The sequence below is a fragment of the Cryptomeria japonica genome, chromosome 4 (assembly GCF_030272615.1).
Source record: "Cryptomeria japonica chromosome 4, Sugi_1.0, whole genome shotgun sequence".
In the NCBI taxonomy this organism is placed as follows: Eukaryota; Viridiplantae; Streptophyta; class Pinopsida; order Cupressales; family Cupressaceae; genus Cryptomeria; species Cryptomeria japonica.
Genome location: NC_081408.1, coordinates 301,843,432 through 301,864,794, shown reverse-complemented (window position 1 = coordinate 301,864,794; position 21,363 = coordinate 301,843,432). Strand labels below are relative to the sequence as shown.

The window sequence follows — 21,363 nt, the reverse complement described above, 5'->3', positions numbered from 1 at the left end:
CTAGACTTGATGCAGATACATGATGAGTTAGCACCCCTGTTACTAGACAATGCAGAGACATGATGGGTTAGCACCTCTATTACCTGATATCACATATACACGACAGGTTGGCGCCTTTGCTATTATACAACACATATACTCGATGGGTTAGTGCCTTTTTTACTAGACATCATAGAACACGACAGGTTAGAGCCTTTGTTACTAGACAATATAGATACATGACGAGTTAGCACCTCTGTTTCTTGACAACACAGATACACAATGAGTTAGCGCCTCTAAAACTATAATCATTTTGCTCATTTCCAAAATAGAACCTTGCAATAAATTTCCGGAAACGTTGAAATAGAACTGGAGATTCTGAAGACCTGCAACTTCAGGAGGTATATTTCCTGTTAGCTTGTTGTGCGCCAAGTCCACCATTTCCAACGTCTTGCATCTCCCTAAACTGGCAGGTATTTTCCCTGATAGCTGATTGTGATCAAGATAAAGCCTTCTTAATTGTGGAAGCTTGCCAAGACTTTCTGGAATTTGTCCTGAAAGCATGTTCTCGCTGAGTGACAACAATCCAAATCTTTTTGATTGGCCAAAACCTTTTGGAATTCTTCCGTGTAAATTATTTGTGTCCAAAGATAGTCTCTCCAAATTCGGAAGTTTACTGAGTGCAGATGAAATGGTCCCTTCGAATCGGTTTGCATTTAGGTATACTGTTGTCAAGTTTGTTAGATTACCAATCTCATCTGGTATATTTCCCCCAATTTCATTTGAGTTCAGACCTAAAAATGAAAGTGAATTTGAAAGCCGACCAATTGAAATGGGCAAGATGCCAGTGAGATAATTAGATCCCAAATCAAGAAATGCCAAGCTGGAGCAATTAGTTAAGAATGTTAGAATAGACAAACCACTGCTTCCACTCACTAAATGATTTTGCCACAAATTTAACCCTTTCAGCTGCTGCATTTGCCTGAATTCCAGGGGCACTGTACTGCTCAATTGGTTGCCACTCAAATCCAACCATTGCAGGTGAGTCCAATTGCCCAGTGAGATGGGTATTTCTCCAGTGAGTTGGTTTCCCCACAAATACACATATTGCAACTCTGACAGCCTTCCAAACTCCCATGGAATTGGGCCGTTTAAGTTGTTCTGATATAACCACAACACTTGGAGACGAGTGCAATTTGAAACGGCCACGGGGATCGGTCCTGTTAAGCTGTTGCTGTCAATTGAAAGCCTGATGAGCTGACTAAGCATACCCAACTCAGCAGGAATACTACCTTGGAGTCTATTTTTGCTCAACTCAAGCCTAATTAAAAAGGACAGGTTTCCTAAGAAAGGCGGGATAATGCCTGTCAAGTTGTTTAATCCTAAGTACATGATTTCTAAATTTGAAAGAAGACCAAGTTCAGAGGGAATGTTTCCACTCAAATTGTTAAACGACAGTATGAGAGATTGCAAAGAACGACAGGCTCCTAGAGAGGAGGGAATGTGACCTTCCAAATTGTTTTTAGACAACCGAAGCACTCTCAAGCGGAATAGCCTTCCAAGCTGATATGGAATATGGCCCTCCAAACTATTATTAGGGAGAGCAAGTACTCTAAGGAAGGAAAGATTTCCGAGAAAGGGGGAGATTGGGCCAATTAATCCCATGCTTGTGAGATTCAAGGAAACAAGACGCTGCCGAGCAGAAGAACAGGTAACACCAGTCCAATTGCAGAATGTGTGATTGCGAGACCAATGAAGGAGGGAATTAAATGGATCGAGAAGCAGAGACCCCTTGAAAGCAATGAGAGCTTGTTGATCAGAATAATTAGAAGGGCGTGCCATGATATTCGGAGGCAGCGCAGAGAGAGAGAGAAGAAGAGTAGCAGAGGAAGCATCATCACAATCTCCATCTTCATTGTTGGCTTGCTTTGCAGAGGAAGGCCAAATGACTCAGGTCCGCTTATAAATTTGTGAATTTATTTGATAGAGCATGTTTGATGTTTTTATTTGTTTTAATTACTTTACGGTAGGTAACAATATGTTTATTATTAATTTGTTTTTTTTTAAATATTAATTATAATTTTATGTAGACAAATTTAACATTTTCTGCTGATTCGCGTGGCTAACATTTACATGAGAGTCGAGAGGTTCTTACACTTTTATTCGCCATGGACATCTAGATTAAATTCCAAATTACAAAGAAGATCATAAATTAATGATTTATTTGTTTTTCTTTATGTAAAAAATAATAATTTTGAAGAGCTATTTATTATTAGTATTTTAGTTATTACATTCAATATCTTTAATTAGTTTAGTTGTCATTAGCATATTTTGTAAACAAATTAATTTTTTTATTAAATAATATTTATTTTATATAATTTTTTTTATTTTTATAAAAAATGAATTGAAAATCAATTATTGATAATCATTGATATTTATATTAGTTTAACTTTCAACAATTAATAATAAATTTTATTTAATATTATTTTTTATTGTTTCAAAATATTTAAATGTTTTAAATTATAAATAAATATTTGTTCAAATAATAAAAATCTATTTTTTTTTAAGTATTGCAATCCAACATCTTGTACAAGATTGTCCTCTCCAAATTATATAAGGTATAGATTCTTAATTTTATGGTTGGATATGACATTCCTTCTATCTATTCTAATAATGGCACTTGATTTTATAGATTAAGAGAGAGCCGAATCAATTTTTTTTTGTATTAAATATCGAGAGTCCAAAAAAACTTAGATATAGAGTTTATACAAAACTAGTGAGTGGGGGGCAGGGCCACCACTGCCAAACTGAAGAACTAGAGAAAGGATTATATACAATTATCGCTCTAGCCAAAAAGAGGGGACATAGGAAAATAGTTCAGTATTGGAGGATCTCATCCTGATCCTCCAGCCACGTAGTCCAGCCTTGTTCTCCTTCCATCCAGACCACCTTCTTTCTTGCTAGGATCTGGGAGCACATCTCAATCCTATTGAAGGGGAGAGGCCTGCTGTCCTGTAGATCCTTTATCAGCTTCTTCACTGCTTTGTCAAAAGAGGTCTGGTTCTTTGCAATTCTAGCCCATTCATACCCGTTTTGCATCTCATGAACAAACATGGTTGTTCTGCCATCTTTTAGGAATCGCAGTAGCTTGTTTCTTTCGAGGTTCATCACAAAACAGACCTGCACAACAATTTTGTAGTCTGTGAGTTTTTTGAAAAACTCAATACATTCCCTTGTAATGCCTTGGAACTTCTCCTGATTTCTAAGTTTCCAAATAAATTAGAGAATGTAAGAAGATAAGATTTGCCAAACAAGATTAGTATCCTTCTGCAATCCATGAATAAAACAAGAAACAATATCAAGAGGAAAAACAGATTCTGCAATAGATATTCCAAACAGAAGCCAAATTTCTCTAACAAAGGGGCAATCAAAGAATATGTGACGCGTGGTCTCAGGTTTTCTACAGACAAAGCACTAATCATACTCATCAGATTTATTCCTAACGGGTAATCTGTCTAAAATGAGTTGCCATCTGAAGCATTGAATTTTAGGGGGAATGGGGGATCACCAGAGCTTCTCAAAGGTTTTCTACCAAGTGTCGAGGGTATGGTTAACATACCACACACTAATACATTTGGACTAGATTTCCGACTGAGGTTTCCGACGGAGAAGGTATATTGTGGCCAAATTTGATTTTTTTTTGAAAAAATGCCCGCATTCGTCGTAATTCCGAGGGAAATTACCCATTTAGTTTCGATGAAGAAGGCATTAGCAATGAGAATTTTCTTTTTTTCAAAAAAGTGCTCGAGTTCATCGTAATTCCGATGACAACGACCATTACAAAATAAAAAAAGATGCGGGGAATTCATTTGTGAATTGCAATCCTGTGTAGGAGTCCGTGGCGACTTCAACCCCCAAGAACATCAAACCCACGTCGAAGGAAATCCCACGTAGGAGGTAGATTCAAATTGCCCAAGTTTTTAATTTCATGTTGCAAAAAATATACATGTGCTGGTTAATTGTCCTAGTTTAATCTCATAAAACCATAGAACTGTGATTGAGGAGTGAGCATTCAATTTTGTATCAGCAATCCCTTCCTCCTGTATACGCGTGTGTTGATTGTTCACATGAGATCACATCTCTTTGTGGCATCATATCAAACAATTCATGAGCCTTGTCCATGTTTCCACATTTTGCATTCATGTCAAGCAGGGCATTTGCAAGTACAACACCTAACAAAATTCCTCTATCCATTATGCTTTGATGGATGTCCATACCCTGTTCCAAAGCTCCAATTTTTGCACAGGCAGGGAGGATACTAGCAAAGGTTGTGGAATTTGGCTTTATGCCTTCCAATTTCATTTGCTTGAAAGTGTCCAAAGCCTTTTCAAAAAATCCATTTTGTGCATATCCAACAATCGTTGTAGTCCATGAGACAACATTTCTCTCAGGCATTCTATCAAATAGATCACGTGCCTTGTCTATGCTTCCACATTTTGCATACATGTCTACCAAAGCAGTTACAACTACAACATCTAACAAATTTCTCTATCCTTTATGCTTCAATGAATGTCCATACCCTATTCCAAATCTCTCATTTTGGCACAGGCAAGGAGGATAGTAGCAATGGTCGTGGAATTTGGCTTTACACCCGCCGATTGCATTTGCTTGAAAGTTTCTAAAGCCTTCTCAACAAATCCATTTTGTGCAGTTGCAACTACATCTGACAAAATTCCTCTATCTTTTGTGCTTTGATGGATGTCCATACCTTGTTCCAAAGCTCCGATTTTGGCACAGGCTGGGAGTAGGCTGGCAAACATAACTAAAGAAATGCAATGATCAGCTCCAAAGACATCAAACCACTACTAACAAAACCGAGAGTCTAAAATATGATAGGGAATAGTGTGAGTTGTCATGAAATAAAATATTTTATTTTCAATTTCAACTAAAACATAAGTACTCAGCCATTTAATGTTATTAATAAGTGTTTAATTTATGAAAGAGATAAATGGTTGGCCACAAGTACATGAGTTACTAAATGCACACAAATAAGTGAATTTGATATTCAAAACTATCTACAATGAATTCAATTCTTGTCCATTAGTCATTTATGTTTGCAATAAGCATCTTTCTTTGTTTTTCTTAATCTTTATTCATAGTTATGTGCATATTTCACATTCTATAATTAGGATATTTATTGCTATGGCTGAGCACTAGCATGATGTTTGTGTTGTGGTATAGATGCATGGAAACATAATTATGGGATTGTTATATTATAGAGATCATAAATCTAGATATCGCATATTAGTTATAGCTCTTCTTGAATTGACTATAAAGTTGACATATAGTTATAAAGCCATTATTAGCAGATCTATCCATTTCTAGTAAAGACAATTGAGAAAGTCATTTTGATATTGAGAGTTTCTTATCTGTTTACCTATTGATCATTATTAAGCCATAATATTTAGGTCTATTTATCTCTCTTGAAAACCTCTGTAAGTCTCCTAGATTGTCCCTTCTACTCACTCTTCAATTCAGAAAAATGGAGTTCTAAAGATTTGTTGCACAAGATGGTGTTGGACGTATCAACAAGGCTAGCATGGAAGGCATGTTCAAGCTTCCAATTGTACAACTTACAACAAATGATTTGTTGATAGAACAAATTCTTGAAATAGGGATACAATCAAAAGACAAGTACATACAAACCTCCTTAGTTGAAAGTAAAATCTATATATAAAAAGAGTACATTGAATCCCAATCCATAAACACAATAGAGATACCAATGGAGACTTAATTGGATGTAGCATGTCGCACCAAAGTTGTTAGAGTATGCTAAGCTAGTACATAATGTTTCGTAAAGCCATGTTAGTATTTTACCTAGATCATTATCTACCAAAACTAACTATAGTAATCCTTTTGAGGATTAATTTCATGGTGCTAGATCTTCATTTAGTTCCACTTCTTGTTGGAGAAAAGAATAGTTATTTATTGAGGTAGATGAATATCCCATCAAAAAAGGACAAGACCCTTTCTAGAATATAACAAATTCTACTCCAACAAAAGATCATGGGGGTTTCACTAGAGATATTGAATAAGAGATAGACTTCTACTACTGCATTAAAAGCATTGGCATGTTCTTCATTTATTGATGTAAACTCTCTGTGATGCCACCACAACCAACAAAGGTGTAAAATGTTGTTTGCAATGCATGGATTTTTAGGATTGTCCTTTGAGAAAATAGAATTAAAGTATGGAAGCAGGATCTGCTAGCTTCTGAGGGAAAGACCATGTCAGACAATAATTTCTATTTTCTTGCCTATGAAGAAAGACCATGTCAAACAATATCAACAAACAACAAAATAAGGAGACAATTGCTAGATTGTGGTCTAGCTTGAAAAGAAAAGGTGATGGAAAATGTTATTGTCTGTGCAAAATTTGTAAGGGGTTAAAGGCTAGAAGACTTCTAATCAAAACAACGAAGAAACATTGTAGGCAACATAGTCACATTGAAGGTGGGCATGATTATCATTCATTGGTAAGTTTTTCATTATATCGTTTTGATAATTTATATACATAATAAATCACGTGATGATGAGATCATCATCACAGTTTATTTATGTATATCAGTTTTATATAGGTCAAGCACCTCGGAGCGCATGGTATGGATCAACACAACCCTGAGAATATGGTTTTCAAAGTGGACAAACATGGAGGTGTGAATATCGAAGTTGAAGATAATGATCCCATGGAAGATGATGATCATGAGCCAGAAAACATAATTGAAGTTGATGGTACAAATACATTGATCCATGACTCATTTAGTACTCGCGCAGCTGATCATGATGATGAAGATGACCTTGATGTTTTTCATGATGTCCCTCTACTTGAGGAGGCATCTAAGGCCCTTTATGAAGGCTCGCAGGCAACTCTTCTCTCTGTTGTATTGTTGTTGGTGAACTTGAAGGTTATGAATGGTTTATCCAACATAACAATGTCACGTATGTTAAGGCATGTCATATATGTCATAATAAATTGTGAATCATGTTGTACCATTAATATTCTTTATTATAACAAATTATATTTTGTTGTTGTAGATTGATAGGTGAGTTTTTGTTACCACCATCAAATATTCTACCTCGCTCATATTGAGAATTATCTGTCGTTATGAAAGATATTGGAATGGAGTATCAAGCATTAGATGCTTGTCTCAATGATCATATTATATATCACAAACAACATGAATTTTGAACTGAATGCCCTAAATGTCATATCAGCAGATATCGAACAGATCAAATAACAAAAAGGGTTCCTCACAAGGTTCTTTGCTATATTCCCATTATTCCACGTATGCAACGATTATTCAAGTGCACTAGCTTGGCACAATTTATGGATTACCATGCACGCAATATAAGTCGAGATGACATTATTTGAATGCCTGCGGATGGTTCAACATTTATGGACATAGAGGAAAAGTGGCCACACTTTAAAGAAGAACCTTGTAATCTCAGGCTTTCATTGGCAGCAGACGGTGTGAATCCATTTGGAGAGATGAGATCTATTTACTCAGTGTGGCCTATTTTTATTATCAACAATAAAATTCCTCCATGAATGTCAATAAAGAGGGCGCACATAATGTTGGCAGTGATTGTTCCATGTATTTTATCATTTAAATATAGTTGTCTGAATTTAATTATAAATATTGCAGTAAAATGGTCATAATAATTATGTAATGTTTTTGTTCATTCGATTAGGTAAGTACCAAGTTAAAGATATGAATGTATATATCGAGCCTCTTATCAACGAGTTGCTGGAGTTATGGAATGGTGTCACTATGTATGATGTCTCTAGACCAATAGTACAAAGACAATTTCAATTCCATGCAATGCTTCTATGGACAATACACGATGCCCCGGGGCTAACACATTTTTGTGGTATGTTATAGTGTTTCAGTTGTGCATGAACATTATAATTCAAAAAATTATCATATTTAATCCAATTATACATTATCTTGTAGGTCTTCAAACAAAGGGAAAATTTGCATTTCCTGTTTGTGGTCAAAAGATGAAATCTCATCATTCAAAAAGTTTAGGAAAATAGGTGTTTGATGAGTATAGGCACTTTCTCCACAAAAATCATAAGTATTGAACTACTAAAAAAAATCTTTTCTATGGGAAAGAAGAGAATACATCAAAGCCACGAAGAGTGACACCTCACCTATGGAAGTTGGAATATAATAGAATTAATCATCAAGGTAATGCCATTCCATCTATTGGTTTGTCATAAAACATCTTTTCTATTTTTTTTTGTTTACTGATGATGTGATTGATGATCATGAAGGTCATGAAGGCATAAATGACCACCTTCTTAAGGGAATAAAAAGTTATCCCCGACAATTTAGTAGGTTGCCCTACTATGAGCAGTTACAAATTGTTCATTTGTTTGATAGTATACATATTGGAAAGAATATATCAGAGACATTATGGAAAATATTGGATGGAAGGCATGACAAAGAAAAAATTGTCAAAATATGTAGTGACATTCGGGATTCCAATCATGCAATGATAAATGTCATTCAGGATTCCAATCATGTAGTGACCTTAGATTGTCATTCTCTTCTACATCTGCATGAGAAGAACACATGAGCTCTAACTCTTTACCTCTAGGCACCCACTTATTCAGGATTGGTTCCAAAGTGGCTTCTTCTCTCAATTTGATCAAAATCTCAAAAATCCTCTTCATATTTATGTATACATTGGAGGTTTTGACTGAGTCAGCAAACTTCAAGATGGTGGCTTTCACCTTCTCCTCATATTTGTTTGCATACAAAGTTTGAGCTTGTTTCAATTTTTCCAACTCATGTTGGACATTTTCAGGTAATTGGGAACTAGAAGGCATAGGAGAAGGGGGATATTCAATGATGGGACTAGTAGGAGGGGGTCTGCCTGGAGAGTAGGCTATCATGAGTGTAGAAGAATTACTAGGATGATATTGACCTGCCAGTTGACTCTGGAGTCTAGCAATTATGTTGTCTCTGTTGCTTATTCCTTCTTTAGCATCATTGTAAGCTTTTAAAATAGTCTCCAACTTCAATTGGAGATTAGCCTTTTCTTGTGCCTCTTTCTCTACCACCACAACACTAAATTTTGCAGTCTCTAGGACTGTGCTTGCAGCTTCCACTACCCCTATGTCTTGGACTCTTTTAACTATCATGCCTCCTAAGAGGCTAGAATCTGATGCATCCTTCCTTCTTTTGTTTTCATCCTTCTTTAAAGACCACATGACAAGAGCAGCATTATCTTTGCTGAATGTCACTTCTTCCATAGGCTTTGTTTCTTTCCTCACTGCATCAAGCACCAAGGCATCAACTATATCCCATTCAGGGAGAATCAACACACCAGCCTTTGCTACCATTTCTCTTCCTTTCTCAGGGGTGATTACTTTGAACTCCTCCATCATTTCTTGCTTAACCTCTTCTTCTACCTAAGTTGTATTTTTAAGAGGCAGTTCACTTTTCCTCTATTCACATCTAGTCTTGAGTTGATCAATATTTTGCTTCCATAGAAACTGTATAAAAGCTCCTGATGTGACAAAATTACTATCAGCTAGGAATTCTTCACTAGCTTGCTTAACAATAAGGTCCATTTCTTGGCCCTTTAACTCACCATCAATCAAATCCTTTTCAGCATTAGGTGGCCTTTTGGGCATCCCCTCTTTGGTCTCCTCATAGGTATAGGCAATCTCACTGAGACTCCTTTACTACAATAATTGTTCAGCCATAGCTTGTTCATCTCCAATGTGGATAGGAGATTGAGATGGAGAATATTGAGGCTCATGAGTTTCAATTTCCTTTCCCACTCTCTACTTCTTAGGGGAATCCTGGATGTCAATGACATCTTCAATTTTCCTCTTCCCTTTTGAAGTGGAAGGCTCACCTGTCACTAGCATTATCACAATATACTTTGACCTTTTGTGCATAACATAGTCACCACATGGGATATCTCTAGCAAAGGCAGGCTTAGCCAATACTATCTTAGCCTTATTAGGCTCATTTTGCATTATGGCCTCCCTCTTTTCTTTTAAGGTCTGCATGACATCTTCAAAATAAAGAATCAAGAATTTTATTTTCTCCTCAAATGGATTAAAGCTAGAAAGGGGGTCATAGCGAGTGTCAAATTGATGGATAAAATCAAGGGCTTTCTTATATTCCACCCACTTCTCCTTCTTTAGTTCTTTCTCATCTAAGCTGAATCCATTTCTAATCAAATCTTCTGGGAACTGAAATTGATGTGGCCTACCTCTGCACACTGCTCTTTTTCTGAATATGCCATTGAAAAAATCCTCGGGGTCTGCACATCTTGACACTGCAGTAGATAGCCTATATGGCTTAAAGAATTCTTCAAAAAATCTCCATCCACCCTTAGTGATCACAAAATGGTGAGCCATGGTAATAGTTGGGAAAATAGTCCCTTTACCTCTATTGGTTAGCTCTGCTTCTTGTACTCCCCCAATTTGTCTCAGGACTTCTGCAATCCCCATCTTCAATGGGACCTAATAGGGTAGTAAAAAGGGGGTGCCTCTAAATCCAAACACTCTAAAAATAGTAGACACAGGGTACAAATATATGTCTCCCCAATTGTGAACAATCTTGATATCCACTGCAAACTCCTTTGGTCTAAGAAACTCCAAAAGAGCCTTAGGAATTCTAGGGTTTTCTCTGTATAGAAGAATCCTAATTTTAGATGCAAAGCATCTATCAAACTTTAAATAACTTGCATCTTCTCTATCCCAAGATATAACAGTACTCCACAATTGCACTGACATCTCCTCTTTAACCTTGACCTTAATCAGGTCCATCTCCTTTCCAAAATAATCAGCCCCTTTGAACAAAAACATATGCATTAACATGGAGTACCATCCAAATGGCCTATCCACCTTACTATTTTTGATTCCTACTAGCCCTTTATGGATTGCATCAGCAAGGTATGAGGCATAATCAAATGTTATTGCTAGCGAGGGGTTTAGAATTTGTGCAATCATTAACATATAATGGATTGGCATATTCTTTTTAGCATCCTCTCAAAAAATCTGGCATAATGCCCAATACATACCCTTAGCTCTTAGAATGAATAGATTGAGAGAGAATGGTTCCATTGTGCTGGGGCCTACAACTGTTAACCCCCCTATCTTTACAAATAATTCTTTCAATGGGCCACTTCTAAGATGATAGCTTTGTGTGTTGTAAACCCGGGCTAACAACTCAAATTCAATAGGTTCTAACAAATTGGAGGACTCACTAAGTTTAAACACTTTCCTGAATTCATCTTCATTTATCTCAATCAAGACTGATCCCTTTATGTTCCTGATGCATCTTGCCATAGAGTCATAATTCTGTGCAATCAGGGCTAACAGATCTACATCCATAAAAACACCTGGGACCACAAGCTTTCCTACATCCTACTCCCATATGCCATTCAAAGGAGCTGGGGAATTCCTTTGCCCAAAACCGACTTTGAAGAGTCCTAAACCTGACATTCCTATTTCAGGGTCCCTCAACCAATTACCCTTATCATAAAGGCCATCTCCAATTTTTAGATTAGGGTTCTTAGGTACTAGCTCTTTGGTCTTAGCCCCAGCATTGGTGGTCATGTTTAATTGCTCTAAAAAATTATCACAGATATTTTAGTCCTGGTAATTCACTTTCCCTGTAAATTCTCTTTTGGGTGCCATTCTGGTTAAACAATTATACCACTAGAAGCTAGCACAGACCTCTAATGAAGTAATTCACACAGCAGTATTTGAGAACAAACCAAGAGTTATCAAGAAAAGCACAAGAAACCTGATTATTCGCCTAAAGAAAATTGCTCTGCAACAATTCGCTCTACAACAATTTTCTCTGCAACAATTTGCTCTGCAACAATTCACTCTACAACAAACTTCGATGAAACAATACTTAGCAATCAAGTTGATGCGGACTAAAAAGGGCAAGTTGGCATTTAAGTTTTTAGAAATTAACTCTGCATGCTTCGGCTTTCTTTTCAGAATTAAATTCGCCAAATCAAATTCAAAACTGGCTCCAATGGGTCATAATTTCTCTAAGTCTTTCCTCTATTTCTCTCTTTCATTACTTCGTAGAACATAAAACCCGTGCTCTTTTCTTTCACGAAACAATGCTGGCCATTGGATCTTGAGAACTTACATTGCCTTTATCTCCGTTTAATCTCTTTGCTTTAGTGTCGGGCCCTACCTCTTTTTCGCCACTTCGTGGAGTTTAACAGTCATGCACTTTTCCTTCGCGAGGCCATGCCAAGTGTTAGACCAAACTCAAATCACCTAGCCTTTAACTCCAACTAGGAACATCAATCCTTTTAACTAACAGTGCCTCATCTTGACGGCTAATGGTTTTTGCCATTTTGCTGAGGTTAAGCTGTGGGCATCTTCGGGTCACGAAACAACGAGAAGCGTTGGATCAATCTTGAGATGAATGCCTTTTAAGTGGGCCCTTTATCCAGGAATTACTTACCCCACTTGTTATCCGGTTAATAAACGTCACATGGCAGTCGACCATTAGCCCTAGAAACTCCTTTTGATTCCACCCTTAATCTGCCACGTGTTCCCTTTTACTATTCCCACATAACTGCCAGTTACACCTAGGTGTGCCCTCAACCACTTTTTTAAACCATGTGTCACGTCACTCCTTCGTGTGATTTCCACCTATCTTTCGCGACTTCGTGAACATTATTCTTCATTTGGCTTGCAGCCACGAAACCGCGAGAACTGTTAGATCAAAACAGACCCGATCTGCTTTTAACTTCATGCCATGCCTGTCCCTTGGGCCCATCGGCCTTTTCTCTACTTCGCAATGACTAACTTGCTAGCATCTTATCTTCATGAATTCACACAAGCCGTTAGATCTCAAGAACTTTCTCATTGTTTACTCTTTTTATGACAACCTTTGCCGGACCCACCGCATACCGCCAATTGAGTGCCTTGTCACCGCCATGTCATCGCCAACTAGGGTTACCACATTTACTACCACTCTTAGCGGGACCCTCCACCTTTTCGATATTTTGCTGAAGGTATAGCTCATGCATCTCTCGGCCAAGAAACAATGAGAAGCCATTGATCTTTTTCCAAGCTCTACAAAAAGCAGTAGCTGTTATGCCATGTCACTCTTCTGTGTGATTTCCACCTGTCTTTCACGACTTCATGAACATTATTCTTCATTTGGCTTGCAGCCACGAAACCATGAGAACCGTTAGATCAAAACAGACCTGATATGCATTTAACTTCATGCCATGCCTATCCCTTGGGCCCATCGGCTTTTTCACTACTTCACAATGATTAACTTCCTAGCATCTTATCTTCGCGAATTCACGCGAGCCATTAGATCCCAAGAAATTGTTCATTTTTTACTCTTTTTATGACAACCTTGCCCCGACCCACTGCATACCGCCAACTGAGTGCCTTGACACCACCATGTCATCACCAACTGGGGCTACTACATTTACTACCACTCTTAGCGGGACCCTCCACCTTTTCGCTATTTCACTGAAGGTATAGCTCATGCATCTCTCGGCCATGAAACAATGAGAAGCCACTGATCTTTTTCCAACCTGATCATTCTTTAACCAAAGAAGACCGCTTATCTCTGGGACCCGCCAAACCCTTTCGCCACTTCGCGAAGGTTAAAACACGTTCAGCTTGATCTCATGAAACCATGTTGTCCGTCCGATCAGATGAAACTTGATCGGTGTTTAGCTTTGGTCCAAACCTATATGCCGGGTCCACCGTTGCCTTTCGCTACTTCGCGGAAACTAAGTTTCAAGCACTTTTTGGTCGCGAATCAATGCGGGCCGTCAGATCAACAGAAAATCACATGATAGTTATAAGGCCCGATGGACATTAGAAAAGGTAGATTAAAAGCGAACAAGAATAAAATATTTAAAGGGACTGCCTAGGTAAATGACAAGGGGAGAACACTTTTATGATAAATGGACCCATCGCTTAAGTGAATATAGTAATGCCAAATTAGAAACCAAAAGGGTTTTCTCAGGTATTGAAGTGACTTAAAACCTAAACCTTGAACCCCTTAGGATTTAAAACAAATTGAAAGAACTTCCTTCCTTCGATGGCTCTTTTATATTTATTTTTTTTATAAAAATGATCATCATCGGAACTACGACAAATACCAAGCTTTCGACTGACGACTTCTTTTACCATCAGCAGATTCCATTGGATTGTCAAATTTTTGACGAGCATGGCATCGTCGACCAATCCGACACCTAGTTTTTGACAGTGGATTTTGTCAACACTCTGACAAAAATTCATCGAAACTCCAACAAATGACCATCGGAAATCAGCTCCGATTGTACTAGTGACAGTTTGTTGATGTGTTCAATCACCGAGAAGTCACTGTTTAGTAGGGTATAGATAGATTCGGCTTTGATTTTAGGGAGGGTGGAGCCATCCTTCCATAGGAATGAGAGGTATCTATGGGCATCTACTTGGGTGTTTTGGGGAGGTTAAAGGGAACGCATGCATTCTTAATCATATTGTATGTCTTTTTATGTGATGCAGGGAGATCATATTTAGTGCTAAGAGCCTCCTAGCTAATAAGGTTATCATATTCAAGGATATCCATAATGTACTTGATTCCTTTGTTATGTCAGTACTTAGCAGAGCAACCTTGGGTTAAAGAAAGGGGTTTGGAGTTGTGATGCACGTTTCACCATATTGACCTTTCATCGTGTAGGGAGTTGTCAGAGTTGATGCTTGAGTTGTTAATTAGACCACACACATGTTCCTAGGCTTTCTAGATGGATTTAAACACCCAGGTGCCTTGGACAGACACGAGAAAACTGCAAGCTATTAGTTCGCTGAGTGGGAGAGCTTTCCACGTTTTGGCATTTTTAGGAACACCATTTTGAATGTTGTTTCTGATGAGCATTTTCTAGAGTTCTTGTCCTTCTAGGGAGTGAAATATCCATTTGGTAGTAAGGGAGATGCCTTGCAGCCTAAGATCCTTAAGGCCTAGCCCACCATGTTTTTTATCCAAGTGGCACCAGGTCCATTTGACCGCGTGGGCTTTCCTTTTACCCTTCCCATCCGACCAAAGGAATCATCTGATAGCTCTTTGGATTTCAAAGATTTGGTATTTGCTAAACATCCATACCAAGGAGTAATAGATATTGTATGAAGATAGGATTTTTTGGCAGACTTCAAAATATTGTTATATGTTAAATCAAAGGAATGTACACACCATTTTATAGTATTAAAGACACCCATGGATTCTCTAGTGGAGTTTATTTCCACCCTTCTCTTTATTTTCATTGGTGTTGGATCCCACATACATTTGTGTACCCTTTCTTCTTACAACTCATTTTTAATGTTTTTGTAGACACCTAAAAATGGTCAATGCTTGCGGAATCATACTTTAACATTTGTGCATTGCCTCATTTTAGGTTTTTGCGTCGCCTTAACATTTCTCCTATGTCACACATTTGGTCTTTATCATTTGTGAGCATCGAGTCATTCTTCTACATTCTTCATTCATCTCGCTCTCGAAATTGGTCTTGTCGACAACACTCTCCAGTCATGATTTTGATCAATTTTATCCTATCACATCAATGTCCGCACTCATTTTGTCATCATTTTGGACATTGTCAATCCTAATTAGGGTTTTGTCCTCTTATCAATCTTATCATCTTGCGATCGATTTGTCATCAATTCTTATCCTTCTCAATCTTGTCGTTTTGCGATCAATTTGTCATCGATCGTTGTCATGTTCGATCTTGTCATTTTGTGATCGATTTGTCATTGATCGTGGTCATTTTCAATCTTGTCGTCTTGTAATCTATTTGTCATCGATCCTTGTCCTCTTGTCAATTTTTTCATTTTGCGATCGATTTGTCATCGATCGTTGTCTGTCTCAATTATGTCAATTTGGATCAATTAGCCATTGTTCCTCGTCAATTGGCGCATTTATCAATCAAATCATTTATCACATTGGTCCTTTGTTAAACAGAATCATGATCGAGTCAATTATCTTTCATCAAGACCTAATTCATCTTCTAGGGTTTCGTGATTTAATCATTTAACCTTGTTTGTCATTTCTCCCTTTAGGATTAATAATTTATTTATTTATCCTAAGTCTTCTCATCGCAATTAAATGTTCATTTAATTGGCTAATTATTTCTCTTTTTGTGAATTAATTAATAAATGACAAATTATTAATTGATTTACCTAATTTCCTAATCTTTCATCAAATTTCTAAATTCCCTCTTTGTGAATTAATTAATAAATGAAAAATTATTAATTAATTCACTAAATTCCTAATTTTTCTCTTTTTCCAATTTTCTAATTTTCCTAATTCCTAATTTCAATTTCCTCCTATTTCTCTCCTAATTTCATGGGAATGACATGTCAATTTGTCATAACTTGTCATAATTGACAATCAGTCAATTTTTGACATAGAAATTTGTCATAATTTGTCATAAATTATCAATCAATAAATTTTGCATAGAAAGTGCATAATTTGTCATAATTTGTCATAATTGACATAATTGATTTGCAATTTCCATTTGAATTGAATCATGCTAATTTGATCATCTCTCCAATTTTTCTATGAATTGGATGAATTTCTTCAATCTTGGCTAATCACATTAATTAGAATAATCAGATTATCGAATTTCTAATCAATCACACTTCGAGTACTCTTGCGCCAATATCTTATTTACTTCCTTTCAACTCATGTGTGTGCACTTGAAGGTGAGATCCACAAACAAAGGCTATTTGGAGAAGAAAGAAGGACAATGGAGCTGCATGAAGGAAGCATTTCATATCTACATTTGGTTTGCATAGTCTTTTAGGTTTGAATGTTTCATTTTCATGTCTTTATTGAGTGTGTTAGGATTGATCATTGCATTTGTGCTTTCGTGATTGAGCTAGATTAGTATTTTGAATTTACTTGTGATGATTCCCGATTTCCTAGCTACATTAATTGGTGAACCTGACGTGAACACTAACCATCTAACCCCTTAACTATGTTTTTGAGTGCTTTTGAGTTGATTTGTAGGCCAAAAACCCAAAAACAGGGTAGTGCAGGGCTTTCTGGGGACTTCTGCGCCTGTGTGAGACAACCTGTGCCTATGTCAAGCAACCTGCACCTGTGTTGAAGACATTCTGCACCTCTGTCATTCATTCTGCACCTATGTCATGAGTTCTGCGCCTGTGTAAAGTCGAGAACAGAGGTAAAAAGCCAGTGTTTTGCTTAAAAATTTGTTTTGTTTTTGCATTCTGTTTTCTACTTTTTGGTTTTTGGTACTAATTATCTGTGCAGCATCTTGGCATATGCATGGCAAATACAACAAATGAAATTACTAACATGCTTTATGCAAAATCGATAGTCAAAGAATAAACACCTCAAACTTCTAACTTGGGTTTTGCAGGTTGCCTTGGAGAAACAACTAAACTTGGTGTTTGCCATTAATGTTATAGGCACCTAGTATGATTTCTAAATAGGTTGGAATGAACATGTTTTTGCTTTGATTGTTGAGTGTGACAATGGAGTAGGAGAGTATGCTCTCATCCTTCTTAGGGTGATCAGAAATCCAGATCTTCGATACCATGCTCATGTCTTTGATTGTGTGTCACCTTTAGAGGGCCTGCCTTCCCGACCATTTGCTTTTGGAAGCAAGTGATAATCATGAGAAGGGAACGACCCAAAGTGAGTACGGCTAGAATACCTTGGCATTCTAACTCACTATAAACAAATACCTAATGGGCGAAAGCTTTGAAGGAAGGGTTACGTGGGAATTGCAGTTACTTGGGAAGTGATGACCCTTGAACTCTTTCTCATATCAACATCTAAGTAGGGCCTCAAGGTCTAAATCGTACTTGCGCAACTACATTTGTTTGGTATCTTGGTGGGCTTAATGTCTCAATCATGCTTGCGTGACATCAAGGAGTAACACTTAACAGAAATCCTTACTAAACACCTTGTTTTTAGAGGCCAAAAACCCTTCTCGTTGCTTGAGAAGGACAAGTTCGGATACTTGGAAGAGATACTAAGTTTTCCATGGGGAGATTTCCATGGGGACTGATGCTTGGCTGCCCTGAGAAGTGAGTGTCGTGGAGGGGAGCCCGTGGGGTCAAGCATCTATGTATTCTCCTTGAATCCCATAACGAGCCTACCTCTCAAGTACCTAATGTCCTTGCCTACCATGAGAAATGTGGGAATGAGCATGATTGTCTTGAGTTTAAGTTGAAATATCTTGTATTCTTTGCTTGTCAAAAGTTGAATTGCATATCATTTCAAAAAGAAGACAAATTGATTCAAAACAAGGTTAAACATAAGAGCATTTCATTCAACAAAGTTCAAAACACTTTCAAACATGGTTGTCAAACATTGTTCAAAATCTTGTCTCAACATTCATGTCACTTAGATTTAGGTTCATCCTAGGTTTGCATTTTGCATAGTCATTGTCAACTACCAAGGTTAGGTTTCACCTAGGTCATACTCCTTTGCATATCAATAAGGGTCATCCATTTTCATGTGCCTTCTTGCATTAGAGTAATACCATTGTCATACATTTGCATTTGCATACCCTAGGTCTCTTCATTAAGCTTAGGTCATTATCATATCATATTAGAGTCATTTGCATAGTAATTGTCCCTTTGCATATAGTGTCAAAACTAGGTTTTGTCATACTTGAGTAATCCAAATCTTTGATAAACCCTAAGTCATTGTTAGGAAGTCTAGACCTTATCAAACTTTTGTCTTTTTGTCATCAATGTCATTTGGTCAAACCTAGCTTAATATCCAAGCATATAGGTGAGACATTGTCAATTTGTCCTATTGTCACTTGGTCCTTTTTTCCTTTGGGGTCTAGATGTCATTTCAATTTCCTAAGGGTCTCTTTCTTAGATTTGTATTCCAAAAAGTTTGTCAAAATCTTGAAAAACAACCAAAAACATAGATTGCATTTTCATCTATTAAGTTTGCATTTAGTTGCATATCATAAATTATCCTTGAAAAATTCCAAAAATATTGCATTTGCATAGTGACATGTCTATTGAAACAAGGTTCCAAGCACCAATGATGCAACAAAGTTTGACATATCAACTGACAATACAATCGAATTTCAATCCAATGCAATCACAATTCTATCCAACCCAACAACAAAGCAACATTGGTCAAACTTATCATGATGATGTAAATGTCCAAATACAAAAACTAGAGGAGAAACTAGCTCAAGAAGAGGAGATATTGGAACAAAGAGTGAAAAACATTGAGAAGAATAGATCACAAATGTCCAAAATGTTTCAAAAATTTCCAGGTCGAAATCCAAAGATTGAGCCAATTGATGTAAGATCTCTTCTTGAACGATCAGACATACCAGCTCTCCTCTCCCAAATAGAGATGATGAAACAATTTCAAGAAAGGAGACAACGTCAATTTCAACATTATGTGCCTCCAAAACAAGAACAAGAAGGTGTTTACTATCAATCAGATTTTCAACCAATACAACCAATGGTTCAACCAATTGTTCAACATATACAACCAATACAACCAATGGTCCAATTTCAACAATATGTCCAACCAACTATACAATGTCCACAAATGGTTCAACCAATGGTGGAATATCAATGTCAACAACCACAACCAAACATTCAAAAACAAAGGTTGTAGCACACACCAACCGAAGTTTCAAACATGTTAGAACAATTGAACCAAGTCCAATATCAAAACATGACATCAGATCAGAACCAACTCCTTGCCAAACAAGTTCAAATTCCAGATACAACCATGTCAAAACCTTGAAAGAAAGGTGGCTTTATTGTAAGGCTCTTAAGGAACCTACCAAGTGAGTTATTTGAAGAAGATCAAGATAATACAATTATGTCTAGCAATGCCTCATCCACCCACAAATAAATTGACTCTCCAGTGGCATCTATCCCTACACCTTTAGAAGTTTCACAAGAACCTTCCATATTGTCCTCATCAAACAATACACCCAAGGATGAAATTACCCAAGGGCTATCCATAACTGATTGCCATGATAATCCAATTCATGATGCACATCCTTGTCATGTTTCAGAAATACAAGACCCAATGCCACCATGCACTTTATTGCCATTACCTGTTTTAGAGGACCCCATTCGAAGTCCCTCTTCCTCATGTTAAAGCATTGATTCCTTGCCAGAATCCATCACAAATGTTCAAAGTGCATTTCCTTCATGCCAAAGCATTAATCCCTTGTTAGAATCCTCCATACATATCCAAAGTCCAACCCCATGTCAAGAGGATAATTTAGAGCATAAAGAAACGCGTGTTAAAACAGATCAAGATCAAGATCCCGAAACCTTATCATCCCATCCAATTGTTGACTAGGATCTCATCTTCCTAGAAACTCATGATGATTCCCCTATTCTTGTCCATCCTATCCAAAGTCCTATTGACACTCCATTTCCCGAGCAAGATCAAGATATCCCAGTCCATCAAATCCCAAATGATCCCCTTCCATTTCATGAAAAAAATGTCCTTTCAAATCCCATTGGCATTCAAGATATCCTTTCCATCCTTTCCGATGATCCCATTAAAAGTCAAGAGCAAAGCACCTTTAAAGAGGATTCCAATGATCTTCCTCCTTGTCAAGATCAAATTATTCCTTTAAATCCTCCACAAGATCCTTTTGTTCCTCCATCTCCTTGTCTTAATGCTCCATATACACTCCAAGATCGCATTTCTTTTGATGATCCCATTATTCCTCCCATTCCATCTCTTGAAGAGCCTGTCATTGAACCATGTCCACTACACAATCCTACTCCCCCACATGATCCTAATCCTCTTCATGATTCTAACGTGTCAGTGCAAGATGTTCGTGAACCCTCGACATGCATAATGGGTTCTTCCACTTTGGGGCAATCTGATCCACTTCAAGATCTCATTATTTCTCTCATATCATATCCACCTCATAATGGACCCGCGTCTTCTTCCCAAAGAAAAGAGTATCCTACAAGTCAAGATATTCATAAAGGCAAAGGAGTAGATCTCCATAAGCAAGAATCCCTTTATGTCAAAGAGGATCTTAAGGGTCATGTCTACACAACTCACTCTCAAGACGTTGGTATTACTCCATCAAAATCAAAACATACACCTTCCCCATCATACCTTCCATCCATCTTAGGTCCTTATATCCCTTTGTCCTCTATGCAAGGTCAGCAAAGGCACACATCCTTGAGTAAATTTCATCAATCCAAAAGAACTCCATTTCATTCCTATCCATCCTTGCATTCCTTTTCCTCTCCAAGCAATTTGGATGCCAAGTATAAACGTCATAAGTCTAGCAATCCACATGTATTCAAGGATCAACATGTCCAATA

The 21,363-nt window shown here is 37.3% G+C and overlaps 1 protein-coding gene across 1 annotated transcript; it reads right to left on the bottom strand.

Moving 5' to 3' along the window:
- Window positions 1–201: 201 nt before the first annotated feature.
- Window positions 202–1,821, bottom strand: LOC131875103 (LRR receptor-like serine/threonine-protein kinase EFR). Its single transcript, XM_059219125.1, has one exon. It carries the CDS (start codon window positions 1,819–1,821, stop codon window positions 202–204), a length of 1,620 nt encoding a protein of 539 aa, XP_059075108.1.
- Between the last annotated feature and the right edge of the window lie 19,542 nt (window positions 1,822–21,363).